The sequence below is a fragment of the Ochlerotatus camptorhynchus genome, unplaced genomic scaffold (genome assembly GCF_037179485.1).
Source record: "Ochlerotatus camptorhynchus isolate MF236.1 unplaced genomic scaffold, CSIRO-AGI_Acam_v1.1 ptg000361l, whole genome shotgun sequence".
Classification (NCBI taxonomy): Eukaryota; Metazoa; Arthropoda; class Insecta; order Diptera; family Culicidae; genus Ochlerotatus; species Ochlerotatus camptorhynchus.
In genome coordinates this window covers 1,042,997-1,060,139 of record NW_027040849.1, presented here as the reverse complement: position 1 = coordinate 1,060,139, position 17,143 = coordinate 1,042,997, and the positions used below count along the sequence as shown (strand labels likewise).

Genomic DNA, 17,143 nt, shown 5'->3' with positions numbered 1-17,143 from the left:
GCAATCGTGTATCGTGTGATAGGCTGTAAGATTGTCCGGGAAACCAAAAATTCACAAGCAATCAGGTTATATTTTTTTGTGCGCTTAGGTACTTCTTTATTTAATTGTCGCATAAGGTATTTTTTTAAACTTTTTGAAGCTCAGTTAGCGTATGTTACATAGAGGTCAAGAGCAAGGCGCTATGAAGATCAAGAGTGGCGAATGAAAAAATGTCCGTAAAAAACTAGTTCACATGCATAGGCATAACTAGGATTACGGGTAAGGGGGGCCTAGGCCAGGCCCTAGGTGACTAGACATAAACCGTAAACTATCGGTGGTATGGAGGGATCATCAAAATGTCTTCACTTCTAAATACAGGATGATTCGAAATAACTGTCACGGTTAAAAATGGTCATAACGATTGAACGCTTGCATGCATTTTTGATATCAGTATATTCCGGATATACTACACATATAACCTTCAACTTAGCATACTTTAATTCAAATCTCTCTCCCTTTACCTTAATTACCAGCCACATCTGTCACGAAATTTAACCACAGCTGGTACGCACGCTTTAGTTCCAGCACTTTTTGAGTTCTGGCAATGCGTCTAAGTTCTGATAATGAACGCATTTTCCAAGCATGGTTCCCTTTGTACCTGTAAGATAACACACGAGATTGATGTTAGGGAACTTCGTAAATTGTTGGGAAACTTAAAAAAAACCGTTGTAGAACTTCAGGAACTGCGTAGAAGTTCTGAAGATTTTTTAGAGGTGTAACAAATTTTATAGGAGTTTAGTTATTATTGTAGATGCTCAGTGAACTTCGAGGAAATGCAAATTATTTAGTAGAACTATCATCAAACTTTATAGAAATTTGGGGAAGCTCGTTAAAGTTTTGGCATTTTTCTTTGCCTTCATTGAGTTTCTTTAAACTTTAGTGGCTTTGTAGATGTCAAAATCGCGGAAATTCGGAAAGCTTCGATTTTTTTTGTTGAAAACATTAAAAGTAAAATTGGGGAACATGAAGTTTTGGAAACTTCAATGAAGTTAATGAAACTTTCTTTTATTGCAGGAAACTCTAATAAAATTCCGGGAACATCTTTAGCACTTCCTAAAAAAATAGTTTAACTAGTTTAGGGAATTGCATAGAATTTAAAATTTTGTATAAAACTTCAAGGAACAGAAACAAAATTCTCATAAGTTCGGAAAGCTGCATAGAAAGGCTACGCATTTAAAGTAGTTCAGCAATCTTTGTACAAGTTGAGCAAATTAAATAGAAAATCGAAGAACTTCGCAAAACTTATTTGAAGATCAAGGAATTATGTAAATTACGTCCGGGAGCTTCGGATAAAGGTTTTCAAAAAGAACTGTTCACAACTAACGCTAAACATCAAGACTTGATTACTTCTTCAAAGGGACGTATCAGCTTTTGTAAACAATGCATTTTTTGATCGTCGATTTGGCGTAACTGGTAGCTCGTACACGATTACTAACACCAAGCATGGGAAAAATCGTTCAATTTTGCATTCTCAACTCACTCACACGCATACAACATCAGAAACGAACAGCAGCTTGTGCGAGCCGCACTGATTTCGTTCGTATTCGCATTGCTTCTATTTTCTTCGATGAATGCAGAATTGAGCAAAACAGACAGCTGAGCGTAACATGAATGATTCTGAGTGTAGTAGTGTGGATAATTCCTCTCTTATTATTTTTTCCATGCTGAGCCTTTTACGATTGCATTCTGCTGAGTGAGCTGAATGAGAATTTTGCAGAAAGAATCACTTTTTATTTTCTAGCTTTAAACATACATTGACACATTTAAATCGCTATTAATATCGAGAAAACTGTTATACTGTAGCACATAAACATAAGCGTCACGCAAATAACTTAAAACTGCTGTGGTCAATTCAACTGATTTAAATCAGTGAGCCAAAAACTATCTGACTCGGCTATTTAAATCGTAAGCATTCGGATTTTACGCATTCAATCTGGTTCTCCCTCGCTAGAGAAAATTGTTCGGCTGCCTTTCAGTTTATCCTTATTTCCTTCTACTGCTGTCAGTTCGGAGTCGAGCTGCAGAGTCACTTGGTAGGAAGAATTTACACTCGTTCGGCAATCTGTTTGTAGGCGAGGATGGCTATTTTGATTCTGTGGAGCTCGCGCGAGTGAATGAATTTTCCCATGCTTGACTAACACCACTAGCAGGTAGGGGAAAATTTCCATTATCTGATGGTAGTGTTAGCTTGCGTGGGCGAGCTACCAGTTACGCCAAATCGACGATCAAATGCATTGTTTACAAAAGCTGATACGTCAATTTTTCGTCGATTATTCAATTTTGGTATTATAAAAATGGTTCTACCTGTTAAACTGCCTATGCTTTATTTCCTGTTGCTATTTACTCGGAGCTGTGTGCCTATTCCTGAGGTTGCTAATGCTGGCGGTTTATCGTGGACTTCGGTTCCGTGGCTGCTTACCCTGGTGAATGTGCTGACCGGGTGTGATATCGACTGGGTTAATGGCCGGAATGCTGACTGCGCTGGCTGATGGACTGAACGAGGTGTTGGCTAGAATGTTGACTCTGCTGGCTGGTGCGATGATCGGGTGGTTGGCCGAAGTACTGACCGTGCAGAGTGGCGTCTGTAATTGTTGACTGTACTGTGGCTGGTGTGATGGATGATATGATGGGGCCGTTGGTAACTTGAATAAGTTCAGGGAACTTCTTAGAAGGTCGGCTAGATTTTCGAGAATTTGTAGATTGGAATAATGTAGAAATGCAACATGATGTTCTGAGATCTTGGTCAAATTTCCAGGAACAGACAATGAATGAGACATAAGAAATATTTGCAAGTACAGCTATCTTGGTAAAAAATTAGTTAGTTGTAGTTTGTGTAAGCTCAATATTAGCCACCTCAGTTAGGAGCAATTCTGAGACTCCCTGACTACAATGGCTTCAGGGTCGGCACGCTTACCGAACTAGGTTTATTTGTTTATTTGTTATGTTTGCATCAACAGACTAGAAATAGTCCCAATGATGTGTTGTAAAAAAAAGTACAGATTATACAGACTACATATACTACAGTTACAAACGAAAATAACAAGGAAAGCATTTTCAAGCAACTAAAAATGTATAAGTCTTAAATTTTACACTTAGCTGTTGGGCGTCAAGCGCCTTCGGTCAGCAAAAAAGGCAGAGAATCTTCGGCGAAGCATATTCCGTGTCAAGTGGAAATCGAATATCGAGCCAATCGGTTGAACAATTTCTGCAAGCCGTAAATAGCGCTCCCTAAGCTATAATTAATTCGAAGAAGTGGAAGTCTCAGCATAAGACTGTTACGTAGTGATCGAAGTTGAACATTAATGTTCACTTGTTGGAGAATTGCTTCGCAGTCGATTCTTCCCTGCAGAGTATCGGCGACGGTTAAGGCTCTGAAAACATCTCTTCGGATACGTAAGGGCTCAACATTGATCAATTGGCAGCGATTCTCGTAGCTTGGAAGACGAAGTGAATATCTCCAAGGCAGCTTACGGAGCGCGAAGCGAAGAAAACGTCGTTGCACAGAATCAATTCGCTCGGTCCCATCATTGTAGTTCGGGCTTCAGACTGTAGAGCAGTATTCCAACGTGGATCGTACGAGATTGCTCTCTGATTTCAAGCAGTAAATGTCTGTGAAGTTCTTAGTAATCTTGAAGACAAAGCCAAGAGTTCTGGACGCGACGATGTTTTACAGTGAGAAATATTCAATGAGTTATGTCTGTTTGTCTGTGCAAAAACTACCTGCCATGATTTTTCAACATATTAACGAGTACTCTACACGATATTCTAAAAATTACTCGACACTGAGACGCGAACACTCACAAAATTCAGAAAACCTCGTGGACGCAACTTACCAGCAATTCGCAGAATTTCCCACACATTTCGGGAACTTCATAGAGGCTCGGGGAACAGTTAAATCTAGATTGGGAAAAAGTTCAGGGTGCTTTATTTGAGTTCATTGAGTTTAATAGCTAAAGAAACTTTGTAAACGTACTGGAACCTGCGTAAAGTTTTATAGAACTTAGTTGATATCCATGGATGTTCAATATGATTTCAATCAAGTTCCTGGATGTTTTTCGAAGTCTTGAAAAATGAAAAGCTTCATTCAGTATTATTCTAAGCCTCAGAAACACTTCTTCACAGAATTCCAAATGTTTTCAAAATTAAGACATGTCTTCAAAACGAATGAAGGGATTCAACCTCATATGAGACGTTTGTGTGTAGCAAAAATAATAATAAAAGATTAAGACCAATCATCAGCCGTGAATAGGTATTTTATTAAGAAATTCAAAGTCGCAGCAGAGTTTGTTTTTACGTGATCTGGAAAATTTCGCAACTGCTCCATGTAATGCAAAAATATATTGCTCTGGTATTTATTTCTGAAATTCTCTGAGGAGGGTCAGCTCTAATTCTGGGGGGGTTGCCCCGGATACCGCACTGACCGGGTACCCAAACAAATGAGGTGTTCGGCGGCGCGGCCTTTTGGATCCCTTGTATCCAGGGGTGTTTGGATGTTGCTGAATTCAAGGCGTATAAAACGCTGGCGGAGTCTGTTAGGATGGGTTTATTGGCGGGTGATGTGGTGGCGAAGTGGATGGCCTCCGCCTCCGCCGAGAAGACGGAGCACTGATCGGGTAGTCGAAATAAGTAACTATTGGATACATCCGCTACTCCGAATCCGACCTTCCTCATGGCCTTAGAGCCGTCCGTGTAACGGTGTTGAAAATTTGCGTATTTAGTTCTCAGCAGCTCCGCTACGTGGGCCTGCATGGACGGGCGTTACCTGCCTTGAAGCGCCTGTCAGTTGAAAGGTCAACGCGTATGGTTGGTTCTGTCCATCCTCTGACTCCGTTCCAGTGTACCCTGGACACGGGTGGAAGCCCCTTATGGACCAAGTTTCCGAGAGCTCTGTTGCCCTCCCTGAGGAGAAAGTTGGCTTTGATCTCATTGAAATGTGCTTCGAACCTCAGCTCCCGGTCCAAGCGTACACCAAGAACCTGGATGGTCTTCTTGTTGGGTATTGGAATGTTGTTCACAACGATGGCTGTTGGAAGCGGGAGATAAGGGAGTGGCATAGGTGGGAAACCACGCTCTTACTAAATATATTAGAGACGCAACTTGTATTAGTTTTTAGTTTGTCAAACATCGAGTTATTTATTTCTTAGATATGTACTAAATTGAACAGTATCAGGCAACTTTAACCCTTTTGCAACAGGAAACGCAGGATACACAAAATGCATTGATCATTCAGATCAAAGCAGAAATATAATTAAAAAAAAACATTATTTTGACTGCTTTTAACTTTCGGATCAAAGCAGATATAAAAAAAAACCCGTCCCGATCGAGGCAACCTCCTTCAACGTGCAATTTTCTGTCGCATGGCGGCCGTCATTTCGTTTTGATAGCAAACATTAAGCACCACTCTGTAAGCTTCCAAGTATATATCGAAGTGATTATGTGGATGGGTCCATGAGTATCGCTGAACAAACTGCTGCAGTGCGTTTAGTTTATCTGCGTTGCAGAATTCTGCTCCCGTCAACAATCTCTGCACGATCTCCAAATGAGCCGGAACGATGCGGCAACGTCTGTTGAGTTTAGCTAACCACTTTCGGTGCTTTTCCTCGTCGCAAAAATTGCACCGACAATGAAACTGTAGCGCATCCAACCGGATTTGTCGTTCTTCCGGTTCTTGGCTACACAAAGGCCCGTGCGATATGAGGACCTGTGCACCACGACGAATGGGACGCAGCACGATTAATTTTAATTGGCCACCGTAGTCCAAAAGCAGCGTATTTGGATCACACGAGTGACTAAAACCCGACGCAACAGGATACAGACGGCAGTTATGCTCCTGCTGGATCGACAAACCTTTATCTTGGATCATTAATTCAAGGAAGCATTTCAGAGTGAAATATTTTACTGTTTCATCGCATATCAGTGATTTAACCAATGGAACCTGCATGTACACCATAAAGCAGATCATAGCATTCAAGTGTAGAATATTATTAATGACTGGTTTTGTACGCAATCGAAGGCTACACGTAAGGAACATCTTGAATTCCTCCAGTGGGTTGTAGTTCATGTAATCTAAATCAGTGAACCTGCGTTCGGTTTGCTTGCAGGCTTTGCAAAATGCCATCATCTTCTGGATGTCGTCGTCAAACAGTGTCAATCCGCGGAAGAACAATCTTGGGCCTATCCAATAGTCATTTTGCTCGCTCAAATTCGCCGTGACGCCACACTCGAAACGGTGTATTTTTAAACCATGCCGCATGCAATCTGCGTCGCAGAACATGGCCGAAGTACAATTCGGACAGGGAATCAAATGGAGTAGATTCTCCGAGAAACAATGATTGCAGTTGGTGAATAGGTTTCGGTGGCAAACACTGACTTGCATCGGCTTCTCCTGAAGAATCACATTTCCAGCTTTAAAGTCTCGCTCGGCTACCATGCTGGTACCGAAGACGGGATGTTTTCGCGCGCTGATTCCCTTAGCGAGAAAAGGAATGGTGGGATTCGCTTCAAGATTGAACGTTAGAGACTGATGTTTAGAAGCACTGCCATTCCGATCGATTTCCTCGAGTTTTGCCCGACAATTAGTTTCACGTATCACCAATTTTGGCATTAACTGTTCCGGATAAATGTGCTTTCTGACCAAAGCAATGTTAGCCAAAGCCATTTTGTAGTCACATTGTTCATAGTAGACAGCCGATCTAAAAAGAAAAAAAACTACCCGCTAGTAGTGAAAAACCATCATGTGGGCGACGTACCACTTACTTACCGATTAGCGAATCCGATGTCTAAATCTGCCGAATCGTTGGGTGCTGAGCAGATACTTTGGTTGTACTTTTCCATGGCGTCCCTATATTGACGCTTCGCATAAAGCAGATTCCCCGACCGCCGGATCTGGGCTGACCGGATGCAGCACTTGGGCAGGTCCTGCATATCCATGACGCAAATGGACCAGATGGTAACGTATCTTATTTCGAACAAGAATTTAGACGCAAGTTTTTAACAAAAAACACGACAGTTTTCACCAGGAAAAAAATGGCACACAAACGCATAACAAAATACACGAAAAATGAGATCAACTCATAAATCGCAAAAAGTGCACACTGCAAATGAGAATGACCCTAATTTGAGTTTAGCTTACAGTGAAACATTGGAAAAAATACTATTGAACACTGAAACACAGAGAACAGAAGTTCAAGTTTGGTCAGAAACTTGTGTAAAATAAGTGGGAACGTCACCGTTACGTGGTGTAGCATCTCCTGATTTTCTCTATAAATTTTCCACTTTCGACCAATTTGGCGCTAGTATCGATAAATTTCTGTTGAAAATTGCCACTTGGCGCTACTAGCACTTAGTGTCTAGTGTAATTTGTGCAACGCCAGCGCCATCATGTTGTCAAAGAAGGTTTTTAATTGGGGAAGTCAACGTTAGTGGCGCTTAAGTCGAATAGGAATCTTTACACAAGTTTTTAGAGAAATTTTGTTCGAGCCTCCATGTCTGGCGTTGCAAAACTTACACTAGACACTAAGTGCTGGTAGCGCCAAGTGGCAATTTTCAACAGATAATTTATCAATACTAGCGCCACAGAGAACAGACATGGAGGCTCGAACAAAATTTCTCTAAAAACTTGTGTAAAGATTCCTATTTGACTTAAGCGCCACTAACGGCGACTTCCCCACTTAAAAACCCACTTTGACAACATGATGGCGCTGGCGTTGCACAAATTACACTATACACTAAGTGCTAGTAGCGCCAAGTGGCAATTTTCAACAGAAAATTTATCGATACTAGCGCCAAATTGGTCGAAAGTGGAAAATTTATAGAGAAAATCAGGAGATGCTAACACCACGTAACGGCGACGTTCCCACTTATTTTACACAAGTTTCTGACCGAGCTTGAACGTCTGTTCTCTGTGCTAGCGCCCAATTGGTCGAAAGTGATAAATTTATAGAGGAAATCAGGAGATGCTAGCGGCACAGAGAACAGACATGGAGGCTCGAACAAAATGTCTCTGAAAACTTGTGTAAAGATTCCTATTCGACTTAAGCGCCACTAACGGCGGCTTCCCCAATTAAAAACCCTCTTTGACAACATGATGGCGCTGGCGTTGCACAAATTACACTAGACACTAAGTGCTAGTAGCGCCAACATCATTTGTATTGACATGGGATCATACACTTGGACAGATTGAGAACACATCCGCCTCCATGCCTCAACGAAATCAATGGGGCTGTACTTAATGCCATCAGCCGCCCTCCCCAAGTACTGATTTACATATTTTGCGAGTGTTTTGGTTCCGTTCCAGGCAACCCTGTATGTTATATTTTCGGTACCTGGTCCTAGCAAATAGTCTCTGGTTGGCGAAAAGCTTGAGTCCTCTGCGTCCACCAAGGCGAGACATATGTAATTTGCATTACCAGGAACATAGATAGTACTGGCTTTGGGCATCGTCACGACTTCTAGTTTGTTCGTGGCAGTTTTCTGGTCATGTAGGGACACTTTCATAACATATCTCACCGCATGGGTCCACCACAGACAAACAGACGTAACTCTTTGAAAAGGTTTTTCTTGAAAACATAGTATCTCAAAACATAGGACCTCAGTAGCGACATCTTTCAGGCTTCTCGCGGAAAACAAGCTTGCTCGCTAACTCGCAAACAATATTGCATAAAAGTTATATAGAATGTATAGAAACGTCAAAGTGATCCGATGCCAGCGCTGCGGCGAGTAGTTCGTGGAACTGATAATATTCAAATCAACCGTTAAATGCGCGAACGAAGATACACAATGAAGAGTTACGTCTGTTTGTCTGTGGGTCCACCATATGGTCACAGAGAACAGACGTTGAAGCTCGGTCAGAAACTTGTGTAAAATAAGTGGGAACGTCGCCGTTACGTGGTGTTAGCATCTCCTGATTTTCTCTCTATAATTTTCCACTTTCGACCAATTTGGCGCTAGTATCGATAAATTTTCTGTTGAAAATTGCCACTTGGCGCTACTAGCACTTAGTGTCTAGTGTAATTTGTGCAACGCCAGCGCCATCATGTTGTCAAAGAGGGTTTTTAAGTGGGGAAGTCGCCGTTAGTGGTGCTTAAGTCGAATAGGAATCTTTACACAAGTTTTCAGAGAAATTTTGTTCGAGCCTCCATGTCTGTTCTCTGTGATATGGTTGAGGTATGCGCAATTAGGAAGGGCATTAACCAAGGACTGATCACCCAGCTTGTTTTCACAGGAATGAACTTAACTATGTCTGGGCTAACGATGGATGTCACTTTGGCCGAGGAGTCTCTCAATGACAACTGTACACGAGAATCAGCTGTCACGTTTAACAGAAAGTCACACGACTCGCAGAATAGGCCTGACAATGTCATGACTTACATCGGTACACAGCACCTAATGTACTTTTAACACCGACAAACTTTTAAGCTCGCTTTTAAATTAACCCCTGGAATTCTGCAAAGAATTACCTGAAATTTTCATCGCAAAGCTCATTGAATTATTTTTTCAGGATTACATTGAAGTTCTTTTTAAAAAATTTACTTTATTATAAAGCACAGGGCTGAATCCTCTCTTACTTTGAAGTTCTCCTTGGAAGTCATTAAGAAAGCTTTCCGGCCATTGATTAAATGGAATTGAAATTAATGTCGTGGAAAAGTTGCTAGGGAGATACTCTTTGAATTTCGCTACCCCTTCACTACGTCGCTGCTCAGTTCCAAATTAGCAAATAATCCATAAATACTGTCCTGACCTCTTGACCTCGTGGCAAATCATCCGGAGAGGAAAACCATCACTCAAAATTCCTACAGACCAACATCCATCTAGCTTCGGACTTCGCAAAGCTAACAATGATTCTAACTGCTGGCAAATTAAACGCAGTTTTGATTTAAACACCCATAAATGATCCGATCAGCAACAAAAAAAAACAACGTAGTCGTATAAAACAGAGCATGCAAACAAACACAACAAAGTAGTAGTAATAAAACAATACGTGATCGACTTAGCTAAAAAGTTTATTCCAAATTAATGCTAAAACAACTACCGAAGAGATACATATTTGATCGAGGTGATTTTTCTTATTATTTTATCTGTTCAGCCTATTCTCTAGTGTATTTTTTGTGTTCTTTTTATGTTTCGAATTATCGCGCGACTGTATTTAATGAAACTATTACAATGAAAGGAAAGAAACACAATAAAAATCAATTAAATTGAGACCAAAATCGGTAGACTTTTCATTTCACTCTGCCATTTTGGTAGGCTCGTCGGTTTCCTTCTCTTCATCTGCCTCTTTCGGTTCTTCGTCTGCACATGTGTCTTTGCTGCCGCAATCGGTGGTCTCTTCCACTTTAGCTTCCAACACTGGCTTTGGTTTGGCAATGACACTCACCGGAAGGGAATCCTCTAGATTCGCTGGATCACTGTCGTGGGCAATGGTAATGTTATGTTCCACAATCGGTGGCTCTGAGGACATTTCCTGATCTCCGGTTTCGACAGCAGTGGCCGTGGTGCTAGACGATTGCGACGGTGATTCTTTTTCGATCTTCGGAATGACCAGCGGCTCCTTCTTGACTTCCTGAGAATCATCTTCGCCATCCGATTCCGATTCGTACTTCTTTTTGCTAAAAGTTTTCTGTGCCGGTAGCTCGACATGGAGATAACAAGTGGAATTCTCGAAAAGGTTTGCCAACGGTTCCTGACAGACGACACCACTCTTTTCGACTCCGCAAGATTTGAACAGCACTTGCTTTTTGTCTTCAAGGATGTGCTTTCGACAAAATTTGCAACAAGGTAATGTCCTTTCTCCGCACTTCACTCCTCCCTCGGTAAATGCACACTTCGGATGTGATGCTACCTTCTGATGCAATCCTTCCGTTGCCTTAGCTCGTTTTTCCAAATACTTCCGATGCAAAATAGCTTCCATTCCGTACTTTCGGTGATAATGATTAAATGCTTTTAACTTTTCATAGAGTTTGCGTTCCTTAGGTGAATCCTTAACCTGATCATGAATACTGCAATACTGTTCGCGCTCACGGCGCAACTCATGAAGATATCGTCGACGTTTCTCTTTCAATACATGTTGCAGCCGATGGAACTGATCGATATACAGGGTTTGCAACCTGATCAATTTTTCCTTTGTGATCATGGTGGCTTCCTCGACTGTGTAAATCCCAGCATGCTTCAGTAGATCTTCATTCTGCGAGTCGACGCTCTCGTTATCGGAATTGTCCACATCATACCCGCGCCATGTATTACCCACCAGAGTGGCTTCATCATCAGTGCTACTGTCGGAAGCATAATCCAGAACGACGCGAGCTGAATCGTTGATTGTGGCTACATCAATATCAACTGAAATAAATACAAACGTTTGATTAAAACCCTTACCTAGAAATTCCGAAACAATTCCCAACTTACCATAGGGATCGACTGACGGTGTAACGACATCAACATCTCCATCTTCATCGTCCTCATGGACACTTATTTTTAATGATGAATTTGCCAACTGTTGTTGTTGTTGTTGTTGCTGTTTGGCCTTGTCCACCTTGACATGATGCGCAAGATTGTGCAGTAGCGTCTCGGTCGTTTCGATCGGTGTGTATTTTCCGACGGTCGATTTAGTCTTTGTCAGCTGCGTCAGCCGGCTATGCTCGAAGCAATAGTTCGTGCCGTAATCTTTCTTGTTGTCGTACTTTGGAGCCGGTTCCAGGCAGCGCTTTCCATTTGATGCGAAAAAGAAAGCGCATTGTTTGTACGGCGCGCGAGTATCTTGCAAGATATGTCGCTTGCAATAACTGTACTGTTCCAAGCGCGGAAGTGTACATTCGAAGGATTGATTGGAACAAGCCTTTGACTTCTTTTCGATCTCCATGTGAATTTGATTACGGAGCGCTTTCTCCTGATCGATCGCGTTTACGGCTGCAACTGTTGTATTATTGCGATGGCCTGATGCTGCGATGCGTCCTCCTCCTCCTACTGTTGTTGATGCCGTTGTCGTTCCGGTGCTGCTACTAGTATGGTGCTGATATGGCCGAGTCCTCTGCTGTCCGCGAGGATTGCTCATCTTCCTGGGACCCTTCTGAAATGAAGAAGCATTCAGGTTTGAGAAAAAAGCACACACATTTCTAAAAAGGAAAACGTGGAATTCTTACTGGATTGTTTTGATTCTGCATCATCCTGATGGCAGAAATTTGGTGACAAAAGAGGGATTGGCTTGTACTAAATTACACTGTAGGAAATGTGGGAAAGAACAAGTTTTAGAACATTTTTCTGGCTGCGCATTATTTTTGCAAATAAATTTTTTTCTTTCGTAAACGATAATATATAAACGCTTATCAATGTGACCGTTAACAGAAGCTCAAATAAATTAAGATTAAAAAGTAATTTTTGCCAAGGTTTCCACGGTGTCATCAAATTTCTCTCATCTAATAGCGAACAAAATAAAAAACAACTGAATAATAAATAAAGAAGGTAAATTCAAATTTTTATGTAGACCTTTTCACTTTAATTTGACAGATGATAAAACTGCGCGAAACTTAACTAAAATCATCCCGTTCTTTTCCCTCACCTGTGAATTTTGGAAGTTCTGCCGGGTTTGTTTTGGTTCCCGTTCTTTTTGGTCTATTTTACCAGACAAAAAATCATTTTAACAAACAACTACTCTAAAATCGGTCGATCAACAACAGAGGAATTTTAGAAGATTTCAATTTATTTTCGAAGCGTTAAATTGAAGTGGAAATTCTCCAAATGGATCATATTCTTAATGTTCCCGTTTTCGAATATTTAGTTATGTACATCATCATGAATAGCATTGATTGATACAAACCGTGGGCACCTGTTAATATAAACGACACATCGTGCATTCTAACGGGATTAATTTTTAATTTGAACTGCTAGAAACCTTATGGCCATCAGAAAAGAAAGTTTCTGGAAGCCTTATTTGCTGCTTTGGTTTTGTTCTGCGTTTCATACACGAAACGAAAATCAATTATTTTATGCATGTGTTTCACTTATACATTTTTACAAATAGACAAACCACATACGTCCTATAAGAATGCATAAAAGGTATGTGAGATCGCTTATACATTTCATTTGACACATGAGCTTCATTAACTTTTTGCAAGGCGTCTGCTTATTAGTTGACTTATACATTTTATGAATAATCAGCAATAGAAATTTGCCAAAAGGTGTAAGGAGATATCTATCCGTGTATCGTTCTATTTCGCTTTTCTTTATTCCATGTGCTTAATGACCGTTAAGCGATTTATAATTTCCATGACATGCAGATTAACGGGGTTCAAACTAAAAAGTGTTCAAATTAAAAACGGTCAGATAACCAGGGGTCTACGGTATTATATTTATTTCCTGTGTAGACATTATAGTAAAAACATTGGACATTTTTGTTGATTATCATAAAATCACAACGAAATTCATGGTTCACATGGAGAAATTTACAGTGAAAAAGGGCATCTTAACGATACAAAACTGATTTTTCTCGAACAAATTTGATCTCACCACATTAATTTGCATTGTTTGAGTATTGTGTCGTTAAAAATTTAAATTTAATTTTTCTCCGTAGATTAATTGAAAAATAAATTTTAATGTACTCAAAATTCAACAGTAAAAATCATTGTAATTTCATTGTTTTATTATAATTTTTTCGGGATGTTTTCTCTAGTTTCTCGTCGCATTATCAAACCTTGGTTTGAAAATTACTGGGGACCCAGGTTTTGATTTCTTTTTTACAATCCGTTCTGTAAAATAAATCAAGCTGAACATTGCATTAGGTCCTAAGTAATATTGATCGATTCTCTTCGTCGACTTTCTCTTTCATTAATAACTTGAGCACATAACCGTTTCTTGTTATGTTTGTTGTATTGAATGCAAGATAAAAGATTCTTTTATCGAACTGTGTGCTGAAAATACCTGGGAATGTTTTTAAATGGCCATGGGGATACAAAGAGAAAGTCGACGAAGAGAATCTGTCAATGTTACTTACGACCTAATGCAATGTTCAGCTTGAAATACCAAGATCTAGATTTTTCAACCTTTCACTCAAAAAAAAATATATTGTGCCATCTTGGCCCAGAAATGTGAATGTAGCCAGAAATGTAGTGCTAGAAGCAACAATCAATTCGAAACTAACGATTTTAAATTGGCTCACTGCTTGACTAGCCTATTGGTCCCAAGCAAACGATTAACGTATTCCATTCTAGTCGAAATTCTAGTACTACACTATGTTTGTTTTGATTTGCTATGAAAGTTTGACCGATAAAATGAGGGGTACATGGATTTTCTTATGTTTCGAGGGGTGAATCGATTAGCTTGGGACCGAAGATAGTACCAGAGCAGAGCCAAAAAGTTGAGCGCCTATCTTCGGGACTTTCTGGTCTTAGAGTTACCTCTATGCTAGAAGTATGTTTCAAACCTGAGGGGTGCGGAGTCGATCACTTTTAATTTTGAAGTTATTTTGCTGAAAAATAATAATTTTCAATTCCAAATTCAATTTACTTTGTTTACATCGAGGTTTACATCCTCTCAACACCGCTCACCAATTGGCGCATTTTTTTTTTTCCAGAGCAAAAATGAGAACTCGTTCATGACTTTCACAGCTTAAAATTGCTTGAATGAGCCCATATTTTGTAAAGTTCGAAATAAGCTTTAAAATGGTTATCAAGTTAAAAGCTAATCAATATCAAGTTAAACGGTCGAATATAATATAGTCTTTTATTTAACGTCGGTCTCTGTTCTGCAATCTAGTGCCAATCACCAACGGACATCGATTGCCATTCTTTGAGGGCAATCGAATATGCAGGAAGGCAGTTTCCATACCTGCGTAGGATATCGCACCCATTCAAGCACACATGGGCCGGGACCAACGGTTTACTTCCCTTCCGAAGGAAGACGTGACTCTCTTTAATAAAGGAAAAAAAAAAAGAAGGAAGACGTGACTAGAGATTTTTATGCCTCAGAAAAATCCCACCGACCTCGGCTGGGATTGAACCCAGACCCATTGGGGTGAGAAAGCAGTCACGCTTACCACTACACCACCGGCGCCGGCAACGGTCGAATATGCTTTTGATGATTTCCCTCAGTCCCGTTTATTTTGATGTTTAAGCAAGAGATCAACTTCATAAATCAGCTGAATTGTAAATACACACTTCCGAAAATACACGACTGTCCTCTGAAGTTTGACAACTAAAATGAGGGGCTCGAGGGGCTTCTGATCTTAGAGTTACCTCTATGCTACTACCATAGAGATAACTCTAAGACCAGAAGGTCCCGAAGAAACGTGCTCAACTTTTTGTCTCAGCTCTGGTACTATCTTCGGTCCCAAGCTAATCGATTCACCCCTCGAAACATAGGAAAATCCACTAGCCCCACATTTTATCTGTCAAACTTTCATAGCGGATCAAAACAAACATAGTGTAATACTAGAATTTTGACTAGAATGGGGTTCGTAATCGATTTGCTTGGGACCAATAGGCTAGTCAAATAGTGAACCAATTTAAAATCGTTAGTTTCTCGACACTCCCAACATAGATTACCCATTTTTTGGTAGGTTCAATTTTGACCGATCTGGGTGGATTCTATCTACCCTATATAAAAAAGACAAAATTGTAAAAAATAGCACTTAAGGGGAAGTTCACCCGAGTTCGCCGCTCCGAAAAAAATATTGGAAAAAGATATCGAAATTCTAAAATAAATCCCTTTTCAATTTTTCAAAGAAAATATTTTTTGTAAGTCATCTTGGCATAAAGTTGGACTTAAAAAACCACAAATCATCGACCTTCCGGTTTTACTGAGTCCATTTTTTTTTCATGATGAGATAGAAAAAAACATATTTTTACGTGTAAATTTTCTCATCTAAGAAAAAACTGATTTTCATGGATTTTTGATAAATTTTCCCGAAATTTTTAGAAAAAATGAAAACTTGCCGAAAATATATTTTCGGGGCGGTAAAATTTCCCTCATAAAAAAGAACGATACCCCAAATTATTGATCTATTCCACAAATATCTTTGAATATATCGATACTCTGAACACGTATTTAAGGCAACAATTGTACAACGGTCTACATTGATTGGCGACAAATAAAATAAATAAATAAATTTGGGTAGTTTTGAAATAGCGTGTACAGTGTTATTCGAAACGCAGCCACTTCAGGCTATTTTATTTTAGTACAATTATGTGATACACCCCTGCGACTCGGGGCAGCGTTCCTAAACGTCAAAACGCGTGCACGTCAAACTGACGACTGCTGAATCTTGCCGTTGTGAGGTCGGCCATTACGGAGTGCGAAACATAGCTCAGTGAAGTGCATTTTTCTACGCGTGAAAATCTCCAAAAAACTCACATACCACTTGCTGGAACCGTTTCCGTCTATCGAAGGACATAAACGTCCAGCAGTTCCGATAGTTTTCCATCGCCGGGAGAACACGTAACGGTCAAAAAGCAAGAAAATTCGGAGCGCTCGTCGAAACAAGAGACGAGGTGAAAGTCTGGTTTCGCGACACGGCGGAAAACACACGTAACAGCCAGTCAGCTATTTCCCTGCTACCAAATAATGGCGTCTCAGGGATTTTTTCTTGCCGTCTGCTGGCTTCAATGAATGGATGATGAAATTTTCTTTGCAGCCCGATTTTTGTGCACTATCGTAGGCGTCTAGTGCATGATTTTATCTAGTTTATGTTGACTAGGTATTCAACTAGCGAACAGTGGGTAAATTGGAAGTACTCACAATCGGTGACAAGCGGAAAATAAGAAAATTCCACGCGCGAAGCTCACGCAGCGACCACCACGGGTAACAACAAATCACTAGACTGTGGCAGCCATATTGTAAAATTCTCATTCGTTTCCACAGACTGGTACGGTTGTGTGAGTGTAGCTTAGCAGGTGTGTGTGTGTGTTGCGTGTGCGGTTATTTACCGACTGTCGCAAGGGATCAAAACTAAAAGCGGAAGCAGGTGTAGTTGTGTACGTGAGGAAGAACGTCGTCACAACAGGCGCAGGATCCGATTGATTGTCAATCGACGCTGTTTTTTTTTGTATTCCCACTATTTAAGTAGTTGGTTTAGTGTTTTGTTTACGGAGAAAACGAGCAGTGCTTTCGAAGAGGAGTT

General features: G+C 40.4%; 2 protein-coding genes across 4 annotated transcripts; both read right to left on the bottom strand.

Moving 5' to 3' along the window:
- Positions 1 to 2,200: 2,200 nt before the first annotated feature.
- LOC135709406 (SET and MYND domain-containing protein 4-like) lies at positions 2,201 to 7,252 on the bottom strand. The gene is made up of 2 exons (XM_065231711.1): positions 6,800 to 7,252; positions 2,201 to 6,731 (listed from the first exon to the last, which is right to left on the bottom strand). Exons 1-2 carry the CDS (start codon positions 6,967 to 6,969, stop codon positions 5,375 to 5,377), a joined length of 1,527 nt encoding a protein of 508 aa, XP_065087783.1. The 5' UTR covers positions 6,970 to 7,252; the 3' UTR covers positions 2,201 to 5,374.
- A 1,947-nt stretch (positions 7,253 to 9,199) lies between these two features.
- On the bottom strand, positions 9,200 to 16,872 carry dgt1 (dim gamma-tubulin 1). 3 transcript variants are annotated; one of them, XM_065231823.1, is made up of 4 exons: positions 16,762 to 16,839; positions 12,174 to 12,250; positions 11,440 to 12,100; positions 9,200 to 11,373 (listed from the first exon to the last, which is right to left on the bottom strand). In XM_065231823.1, the coding sequence occupies exons 2-4, from the start codon at positions 12,195 to 12,197 to the stop codon at positions 10,265 to 10,267; spliced, it is 1,794 nt and encodes a 597-aa protein (XP_065087895.1). In that variant the 5' UTR covers positions 12,198 to 12,250; positions 16,762 to 16,839; the 3' UTR covers positions 9,200 to 10,264. The 3 variants fall into 3 exon arrangements, with proteins under 3 accessions (XP_065087895.1, XP_065087896.1, XP_065087894.1); XM_065231824.1 differs by having other exon boundaries at positions 12,174 to 12,240; positions 16,762 to 16,784; XM_065231822.1 differs by lacking the exon at positions 12,174 to 12,250 and having other exon boundaries at positions 16,762 to 16,872.
- Between the last annotated feature and the right edge of the window lie 271 nt (positions 16,873 to 17,143).

What these genes read in the sequence shown, in the direction of transcription:
- LOC135709406 (XM_065231711.1), bottom strand. Translation starts at nt 6,969, where the DNA reads ATGGATATGCAGGACCTGCCCAAGTGCTGCATCCGGTCAGCCCAGATC. An exon ending in GACATCGGATTCGCTAATCG is followed by an intron (nt 6,732 to 6,799) that starts GTAAGTAAGTGG and finishes TTTTCTTTTTAG; the next exon opens with ATCGGCTGTCTACTATGAAC.
- dgt1 (XM_065231822.1), bottom strand. Translation starts at nt 16,872, where the DNA reads ATGAGAATTTTACAATATGGCTGCCACAGTCTAGTGATTTGTTGTTAC. An exon ending in TTTTCCGCTTGTCACCGATT is followed by an intron (nt 12,101 to 16,761) that starts GTGAGTACTTCC and finishes TCTTCATTTCAG; the next exon opens with AAGGGTCCCAGGAAGATGAG. An exon ending in ACCGTCAGTCGATCCCTATG is followed by an intron (nt 11,374 to 11,439) that starts GTAAGTTGGGAA and finishes TATTTATTTCAG; the next exon opens with TTGATATTGATGTAGCCACA.